Source organism: Athene cunicularia (genome assembly GCF_003259725.1).
Source record: "Athene cunicularia isolate RWA chromosome 12 unlocalized genomic scaffold, athCun1 chr12_part1, whole genome shotgun sequence".
In the NCBI taxonomy this organism is placed as follows: domain Eukaryota; kingdom Metazoa; phylum Chordata; class Aves; order Strigiformes; family Strigidae; genus Athene; species Athene cunicularia.
In genome coordinates, this window is record NW_020799116.1 from 23715632 (window position 1) to 23726091 (window position 10460).

The following is a 10460-nucleotide window of genomic DNA, read 5'->3' on the forward strand; positions in this document are numbered from 1 at the left end:
GGCACCGGGGGTGCCCTCGGGCTGTCCGCGCCGTGCGGCGGCCCCGACAGCCTCGAGGGGTGAAACTCGTTCCCGTAGAGCGGCCGCATCCGTCTGCATCCAGCCCGCGGCCCTGCAGCGCAGACGGGGGAATCTGCGCTGGCACAGCTGCCAGGTTTGGGACGATTCAGGCATAATTAGCAACACCGTAGTTTTCCACAAGTAATTGAACTGTTCAAAATACCACATCTACGTTTTCATAATATCCGAATGCCATCTCTGTTTTCCTTGTGCCACAGCACCGGACACGTTTGTTTAAATGCAGCTACGACGGGTAAAGGCAAATCTGCCAGCCAGGTGTTCAGGTCCGAGGAGCAGGGACAGCTTCCCTCGGAGAAGGACTTGCAGTGAAACATCTCATTAATTGTGATAGATTAACTTGGTGAGGGGAGAGGTACAATGAAATCCGTGCATTTTAAATCTCCCATTTGCAAAAAATCTCATCAGCATTTAACTACCCAGCGAGGTATGGAGGACAATATGCCTTCCTAGGTATAAATGCTGCAGAGCAGCGAAGCTGAACCTTAGCTTCCCAAATTGTGATAAAGAGATTATTTATTACTGCAGTTTGGTTGTTTGGGTTTTTTACTGCAAAATCTGGTATTTCTATAATGTATTGGAAAGGGCAGAGTTATACTATTGGAAAGGGCAAAGGCACGGGGTGATTTGTAATTACGATTTGTGTTGAAACCATGAAGAAAATGTTTAACAGGGACAGAAATCTCCTGAAGAGATTAAAATCACAGTAAGGAAAGCTGCCTCCAGACCGGCACATAAAACACTTCAAGCACACAGCTGCCTCACACAAGCACTAAAACACTTTGCTTCTCTTAAGTAGCAAGTCCCCGAGCACCGAGACGGACCCTTAGCTGGGAAACACGACCATTGTGTGGGTGACTGCTAGTCCACAAGACCCTGACAGGTTTGCCCAGCTTTGTCTCTGTGCCATCTTAACCCAAGCACATGGAAAAGCTACACCAATACACCTGGACTGGTGAAACAGAGAGAATAAAGCATCCGGCCCCTTGCTTTGAGTGGTGTGGCCTCTTGGGAACCTTGCGGCACCAAAGCTGGACGTCGGCGCGTCCTGACTGACAGGCCAGGAATTCTGAAGCTGCCCGAGCTGCCAAGTGGGAAATAAGAAAGGATTTAGTGAGGGCCTGACTTTGCACTTGGTTACATGCTGTACACTCTCTTATGAGAGACAGCTCCAGCTAGCTCGGGAGTTAAAAAAAACCAAAACCAACCAAACAAACAAACAAAACACAAAAGAGTTTGCTAGAAGTTTGCAAGTGCTGCCACTTCATGGTCTCGCGGAGGAAGTGTCACACCCAGCACAACCCCAGAGATGTGCTTGGGGCATACTGGGGCGTATTTCTAGGATGTCCTGAGGCAGCATTTGGGCTGGCAGGGTTAGCCACACAGTCCTGAAGCCTCTTCTGGGTCATTTCTCTGATATGCTTGCCTTTTTTTCGGTGCCTGGCCTTCCCTGCCAGGGTGGAGTTTCTAGCCTGGCACAACTCTCCAAAGATAGCAGCGCCCCACCCCAGCGCCACATCTCACACCCCTGCCTTTTCTGTGTCATGCTCAGAGTAGCTCACTTCAGAGACCTTCCTGGCAAGCACCGCTAGAATGGCGGCGACCTACATGATCATATGCACCTCCATTAACAAAGGAGACACCTGCATCCCCACATTTATTCTTGAAAATGTTGGCCTCTACCTCCATACTATAAATAAAAGCAGCTTCTTTATCTCCAGCAAGGGAAAAATGGGGAAAAATCTCAATGAAATATTTTTAGTATTGTCAAATGTTGTGACATTTATTGTGCATGTCCTTGGGAAAATTAATAGAGTATAAACATCCTGCGTTTATTCCATTTACTCTCAGGAATCTGGATCTTCTGAACAGCATGAAAATAGATTTAAAAAGAATAATAATAATAATAATAATAATAATAATAATAATTATTATTATTATTATTATTATTATTATTATTATTATTATTATTATTGCAGATGGCATCCTTCGTCATTCCTGTATCAGAGTGATTTTTGGCAATGTATTGCAGTAACAGAAACAGGAACCTTGTGGAAAGGAAATTGTAATTTTATAGGTCCTTTCATCATCTATTTTTAAGATCATTCCCTACGTATGTTAAAATATTACAGCAAGAGGTGTTGCCTGGTACTAAGAAGCAGCAGTAGTATGGGATGCTGAGGATTTGTTTTTATGACCATTTTATACCGTTGTGAATTCAGTGCTAACAAGTTTCCCTGGAATCTCTACCAGAATCTAAAGCACAGAATTGAAAACCTGGCCATCTTAATGTGGTATAGATTGAAATCTCTAATATAAAACTTAAATGTTTTTTATCAGACAGTGTTTCCAAGCACTGTGAGTGAAATAGAAGTGAAAATCAATCATTCAGGAATGTTGTGGTGTACAGTGCCACATTGCCTGGAGATATTTTTGTCCTGTAGACTCAGAAAACGATACAAGCATCAAGGGTTAAATATATCTCCTCCTCATGCCCGTGGCATGCCAGACTTCTGCAGCCCTGTCATCCTTAGGTTTGCAGGGGAAAGGCAGGTCCTCGGGGACGGCCACGGCAGAGGGGGCAGAGGGACACCCCTCCGCACGTGGGACACGTCCCTGGGAAGCACACGCTGGGCCAGAGCTGGGCCATGGAATGCCCTGCCACGGTGTGACCCATGACAGTCAAAGAGCACCGAGGGACAGGGAGGACACACGCTCGGTACTGGTGACAGCGATGAGCCCTACGCAAACGGCATGACCAAAGCGTCGCGCTCTTGGCGGAATTCCTCACGCTGATTTTCAAACGGCTCCCAGAGCGAACGGCGCTGCGCGGAGCCTTCGCTTCCTGCCGATGGCAGGCGTGCGGCACCGACAGAGCCCGGCTTGTTTCCGGATCTCTGTGATTCAGTTCAGATTTCTATCTCTTAATTTAGTGGCTAAACTAAGTGACATGTCCACCAATTTTTATTTCCCAGTGTCTAACGGGGAGCAGATGTATTTCCTGGTTAGCTAATTCCAAAAGACATTCCTGCTTCCTCCCTGATAAACTGGCTGATTTGTTTATTTGAGTGAATTTTTTTGATTTACTAACTATTACCCTTGTCCTGGCAGCATCAGCATGTAGCATTTTCTTGTTTTATCTGTTAATTGTTACATCACAATATGGGTTCTCATTTTCCCACAGCTGAAAAGGACTGGATCTCTTTAGGAACAAATTAAATCCAGACAGTACAGGGAGTTCCTTTGACAAAGTCTTTCTTTGTGCTTAAGAAAATAGAATTAAATATTTCTTAAAAGCTCAGATTACACACTAAGCTCCCTTCAGCAAGTTTTAGCGAATCATTTATAAAAACAGACTCTAAGAAGGAGAAAATAATGGGAAGGCAGCAACTGGCCGGCCACTCACGTCAGACCACTGCCCCTCCTGGCTCCGCACTCCTGTTCCTGCAGATCCGGACTTTTCAAACCGGTCGTTTTGCTCAAGTTCTCATGACAAATGTGCACTTACATGTCTTGTAGAGCATCATCCATCGGTTTCCCAGGTCTGGGCTGCGCCCGTACCCGTGCAGAGCGGGGCAGTGCCGTCCTTGCCTGGCCGAGCAGAGGTCACTGGCAGCGGGTCACGGCTGCCGGCAGCACCGACCCCGCCACTGCAGATGCAGGGCTGCTCCTTCCCTCCTGGGAGCCAGCGACAGTTTGCTGTTGGGTTTAAGGAACGTGTAATCAGCTCCGAAATACAAGGCTGTTTACTCAAAGTTATGGGATTTTTTTTTTTTTTTTTTATTTTTTTTTTTTTTTTGTGCTTATAATTTCTACGATTGCTTTGCATATAGAATGGGTAGTTTTCCAGTCTTATTTATATAGTCATAGCATTATTATTGGGATAATCACCTTTTATTTCCTCAGTGGTTAGAAGGAGAGGAAGAAAAACTATTCTCTGATTCCAAACACAAAGGCAGAAGCTGTGCCGCAAGTTCTCAGCTCTTTATTCCTGACCAGTTATGCCAAACTATTAGATGTGAACAGAACTGACTTGGGTGAAATCATAGCCTGGAGCATCCACAGGTCTGGAAATTCCTGGTCAGTTTAAATTTCTTGTATTCATTACACAAGTGAATCACATGCACCCCATTTCTGATGTATGACACCCTATCCTTGGAAATTTTGACAGCGTTAGTAAGCCAAGAAGACAATACAGATAATGGGAAAATTGCATAGCTCTTGTTCCTGACACAATGGAAAAGTCAGCATATAGAATAAGCCCCTGAAATCCAATCATAAGTCAGCTTGATAAATATTACAGAAGTTACTGTGTTGGCTGTTAGGCTGTACATGGGATAATGAATATTCAGCTTCACATACATGTTCAAAACCACACTTATTCAGATCCTTGTAAAGTACAAATCAAATGATACACGTGGGAAAAAATACTCAACTTTTTTTTTTTCCTAAAAAACCCAAAACACTGAAATCCTTTGAAGGCAGGAAGCAAATAAAGCCATTTGAGCTCCTCCTCTTAAAATAGATGCATAAATAAACAGCTGACATATTTGGCAAACTGACATTCAACAGAGCTCCAGGGAGGGAACAACGCCACTTTGACTCCAATGTCTTCTCATGGAAGTTACCACCCTGCCAGTTCAGTGCCCCACCTGACCACCACGGGCCAGCAAGGACAGTAGGGATGGAGTTTTAATTCATAAAACCCCATGGGCTTTATGAATTAAAGGCCAGTTTCTGGACATGGATTAGAAGCCACTGCAGACCGCAGCTCAGAGATGCAACATACCTCCCATGGGAGTAGTGGGAAACACTACTGTGAGCATTTCCGTATAACCTTGACCTTGAAGCACATGAGAAGTCTGAACACACACATGCTTAAGTATAGCACCAGGGATCCAGGGAACAAGCTGCTTCTGCTCTGCTCTACACCAGATGAACTTTCACTGCCTCACTTGCTGCTGTGCCAGAGGAGTTTCATGTTTCCACCATTGCATTAGTGTTAGCTACCAGGAATGGAGACTGGCTTTTAAAACATCTTGATGTGCAGGGTGCTAGCAGTGCTCCCACCACCTGATATGGTCTGGGTGCATTGATAAAATAAATGACTATTGGTTGTGGAATAATTGTACTGGAGCCTTTGAGCAGTGGCTCTGTCAATTGTCTCTTTTTTCATAACAGTCCCTAAAAAATAAGTAGAAAATATCACCTGCACTTGTTACTGAAGGAAGAAACAAATGAGGTTTCTTATGTCACTTTTAGGGGGACAGGATTTGATCAGATTTTACACAGTCATGTGTTATGAGGTTTAGCTCAAAATACCACCCTAAATCTGAGAGGTACTGCTCCACCACACAGAAAATTTATTAAAATGTCATAGAGGAACCTCACTTCACGCCCATTGGAGGTTGTTATCTGGCTCTTGCCTGTGGTCTGGCTTGTCAAGCTGTTTCTTGTGGGGAAATGGGCCCAAGGTGAAGTGAAAGAAGTCCCAAGGATATTTTAAACATATATCACTAGCTTTTCTGGACTTTTGCTTATCTGTGAGTTACTCTATCCTACTCCCAAACCAAAAAAAAATTCTTAAACTTCTCAAGAATTACTAAATGTACTGAAGATGAAACAGTCCTTTAGATGCGGTTTAGTATAACCACCTTTCTGAAGCAAGCCGGAGGAACATGCAAGTCTCTGCACTGGCTGGAGGTCCTCTGCCTGCAAGGTGCTCATGGTGACATTGCTTTTTACTCTTTCCTCAGGTGTTTTTTCTGGGCACCAGGATTACTACGCTATGGTACTTAAATATAGTGCAAATTCTGCAGATAACTTGTAAACCATATCAGATGTCATCAGGTTCCATGTATGTGGATTTTCCTTGAAACTTCCACAGAACACTTAAGAAATCCCTAAATGAAATAAAATATGTACCACAGTTTAAGAGCTGCTTGCTGAGCTATCAACATTATGAAAGGATGCAACTATAAGTCATCTTAAAAGCTGGCATGTTGCCAAATTTTCTTCTTGGTCCTTCCAAAACAAAAGATTCAATTACATCTGCTGCAACAAAAGATTCAATTACATCTGCTGAAGTTATTAAAAAGTTGTACTGTATGACATTGTTAAAAAAAAAAAAAAAAGTTGCAAAAGCCATTTACATCTGACAATGTTAGAGCAGATTCATTTAGTTACTCTGCTTCCGAACCATCACTGATGACTGGGATGATACAAAATTGTTAGAGATGTCTGCCTCCATCCCAAACCATCAGCCATTTACATCCTGTTCTTACAGACAACGTCTGGTGTAACCAGAGGGCTCTTGCTTTCCTGGGTCATGACGTTTCAGATTGGTTGTATTGGCCACCTCCTGCAGGATGTCACACCCCATCAGTTTTGCAGTCCTGCCTCTTCTCTGGGTGTGGGCTTCTCATGGAAACCTTGAACAATACTAGTCCATAACCAAAAGTTAGACTGACAGCAGCAGAACATGCTGAGGACACCAGCATCTCTAGAGACTTCCAGGATAACACCCACAGGGCAGGTGTCCAGGAGAAAGCCTACATGGCCAAAATCCCATGTGCAAGGCTGCATGAAAGCAATGTTAACTCTACGGTAGATACTCTGCTGTCCATCCCAACCTTCATTTCTCCATCCAGATCAAAAGGTAGTCTGTCCTTTTCTTTCAAACACAGAAGACATGTCAAGGTTATACATACATTTGACAACTTCAGGTATTCATGAGTCAGCCCTCCCCCAAATCATGTCATTACCATCAAAGAAACTTAAAAGACTTCTGTGTTTTTTCTGTTGTTTGACACTTTGGGACGGAAACTTCTCCCTTCAAATACAAGTGTGAGACACTATTTTATTTTTAAATAGAAGCTGTGATTTTCACATATTCATCCAACTCTACCACTTGTGGCTTAAGAAAATAAGAAATATCATGAGACTTGTGCAAAAGTCACAGGATCTGGCAACACTATACTCTGTGATATCCCACAAATACAAGTAGATGTTCCCCACAGGAGATACTTCTGTAAGGACGTAGAAAAGTTTCCCATGCAGAGTACTCGGCACTGGCCAGGCTCAGGCACCCCAGGTTTCCAGAATGGCAAATGTGTTCCTTCCTTTGTTTCACAGAATGAATTTTCATTGAAAAGGAGTTAAAGATCAGATACCCTCCTATAGCAAATAGCATGTCAGCTGGCTTAAAAACCATCCCCTGTTCAGTATTTAGCATAAGATCTTAAAAACTGTCTTGGTTTTCTGCACGCAGTCAAAGATGAACAGATCAGTGCAATAGCCTCAGCAGAGCTGCCTGCTCTAGGTAAACAGCTTCAAAATACCAGGTGAGGGAATGCACATAAGCAATTGCTCTGATAAACAATGTTGCCAGTTTTTAAATCTGTGAAGAATTATCCTGTCCTACTGTAACATACATCAATTAAATTATAAGCATCCATGCAGGGAGAGGGCTTGTTTATGTAGTTTGTAGCACTTTAACATGTGAAAATATGAAATACACAAGGGGATACAAGTCTTCTGTAGCAGAAATGGGAGCCTGAATCCATTGAAACCACTGGCTGGCAAAAATTTAAGGGTTAACTTAATAAATACAAGTTTTTAAATGTCTATTTTAGATTCTCAGCTGCTTTCATCTCCTTCCTGCACAGCACTTATTTTCCTTCTGACAATAAATAATTTTTACACGAGCAATAAAGCTAACTCCAGGTGGTGCAGTCATCATAAACTAAGCACAGTCCCAGAGGGAACCAAGCTGCCAATCTGACAAAAACAGTATGGGTGTTGTTTCCTTATCTTGTTGTAACTTTGCTGCCTCTTGTGTTAGATGCCTAAATAAATGATAGTAATTTAACACTCTGGCACAGCGACAGGAAATTTACCTACCTCCTCTGCTGCTTCCCATGGCTATCAATGTCCTTGTCATCTCAAGGTTTTACTTTTCCCCATCCAACACTACACAGATTGGCCTCATCTGTAGAATGGAGCTCCCTTCTCACACAATGTGTTGACCCAGACATCCCAACAAGAGAATTTATTTCACTCAATGACTTGCAATCATATTATTGCTTTTTAAAGTCACATGATGAAACGCCAGGGAGCTAAATCATTAAATCCAGTTAACATAATTCCAGAGATGTGGAAGAGGAAGGAAATTCAGAAGAGCTGCAGAGAGGCAGGATCAAGCATAACTGGGCCACCCTTCACATGTGTACCTTATGTGCTGTTAGGAAGTCAGGCATTATATTATTAGTAGTAGAACTGAACAGTTCCCTCCCATGCCTACAACTCTGTTTAATCCTACATTGAGATATGCCTTCTTTGTAAACTGATTGTTTAAACATTTGTCCAACACTCTTCCTGGGTATCAGAGACACATCTTCATTCCGGTACTGCTTGAGGTTCTCTGCTATCCCCACATTAGATTTGCCCTTTCCCATCTTCTAAGACCTCCCCTGTCCTTTCACAGTCTCCTGAAGCTGTATCAGTGATGGTTCAAATATTGCTGAGCTAATTCTTTAGTGCCTTAGGATGAATTTCATCATGGAATCAAATTTATCTTAATATTTGTGATCTTTTTCTTGCTTTATTCTAGGCTGCAATCCTAGTTCCATGTGAAAATTCATTGCATTAACCATTTAACTAGTTAACTTTTCAATGATACTTGTTCCAAAGTAAACATTAAGGGGTTATCATCTCTGGATCCATTTTTGCTTTTCCCAAGAAATACCTTACCTGTAATTCTGATCTCTCTTTCTTCCACTGTATTTTTCTCTTCTTTCATTTCCCTTGCTTGCTGTAACTCACATTACCTTACCTTTCTGAACAGCTCCACTCACCTCCTTTGGGGCTGCTCCTCCAGTCATCTGCCATGTTTCCTTCTTTTGAGTTTTTCCACTGATTTTTATGTCCTCAGAGTTCCTGAGGCAGCTGTATCAGATTTTTGCTGTCCTCTTCATAAGGTTTGTCTGGCACACCTTTAAACAGTCTCAGCTAGTGATTCCCAGCTCTCCTGCACACCCTCTATCAGGTTTTTTCTGCATAGATCCTTTGTACTTGTTCTTTCAGTATGTCAAAATTTGCCTTTTTGAAGTCATTTTTTCTTATTCTGCTGCTCCTCCTCCTTTTAAAAATGTGATGACATTTATTTTCACTTTCACTCAAATGTCACTTCTCATTTTTAACGTTTTTTCCCTGCTGTAGTCAGAAGCAACTGCCACCCCACCCTCAGAAATCAAGCAGTCACCAAGACATATGTTTGAACTCCTAATGGTTGTACACTTTACTAGAAGAAAATTAGACAAATAAAGTCACACAATATTAAAGATTATACTGTTATTTCCCCAAGCAAACTTCTGTCAGCGCCTCCTCCTACATGCAGTCAGTGCTGAACGCCCAGCAGCCCATGCGCCACCTTTGCCCTTTGTTCTCCAACCACAGACATTATTTAATGAGCGTTTCACCTTATGCTGGACTTCAGAGAATGTAGAGATGTTTCTTCTCATATATCTTACCTGGAGCAAGCTATCATTTACCATCTCAAGACCTATCATTTCTCCCACAAGGACTAGTAATTTTTACTGTTGTACCTATTAAGTGGAAAGTCTTTATCTTCTTTGCATTTAATTCTAATGTACCGGCCATGAGTACAGGAGCATCTCAGATGCTTGGGTGGTTTTCCCAGCCTTTGTTCCTCTCTATGCTTCTTTCACACATTTTGGTTTTATTTTCATCCACCTGTGGACTCTCACCACTGAAGCTATTCAAGGTTTTGCTCTCAAACAAGAGTGCTTTCCTCTGGTGGATGGAGCCTAGCCATTCCTAGATGTACTGCCAGAAAGCCCCGCACGAGCAGTGAGGAAGAGGTGCTGCTGTGACAGCTGGGTGCAACAGCTTCGTGCAGAGATTTCACAGCCTGGCGTCTCATTTTCCACTTGAGGGCACCCTGCTAGGGCCTCCAGCTGGCCCCTCTCAGGGACTGCCTTGCATCGAGACTTTATAACGCAACTTCTGACCCCTTGGCATCCTTCTAGACATGGCCAGCACCCTGCAAGCTGCCTGGCACAGCTGCAGCAGGGTTGGTGGTGCCTGCAGCCAGTGGGACAGGCAACGGAGCCGGCGCCAGCCCCGCGTGCCGCCCAAAGCAAACACTGCACGTGAGATGTGAGAGTGCATCTGGGTACAGAAGCTGGCTGGGTCTGGCAGGGTACCAAAAAAGTGCAGGCAAAATGGTTCACAGCACAAGTATGTCTTGATAAACTTTGGCTAGTATTAATTTAATGAATTGAGAACTTAACTGGAATGAGTATTGAGAAGTATACCCATTCTCTTTCTGCAGCACATATTAAGAAGTGCATTGCAGGGGT

General features: G+C 43.1%; 1 protein-coding gene across 1 annotated transcript in view; it reads right to left on the reverse strand.

Moving 5' to 3' along the window:
* The window catches only part of CARD19 (caspase recruitment domain family member 19), a 21413-nt gene extending 17776 nt beyond the window's left edge, over positions 1–3637 (reverse strand). The window contains exon 1 of the mRNA XM_026857793.1: positions 3587–3637. Within this exon, the coding sequence (XP_026713594.1) occupies positions 3587–3605 (19 nt within the window). The 5' untranslated portion in view covers positions 3606–3637. The remainder of the gene's footprint in view (positions 1–3586) is intronic.
* Between the last annotated feature and the right edge of the window lie 6823 nt (positions 3638–10460).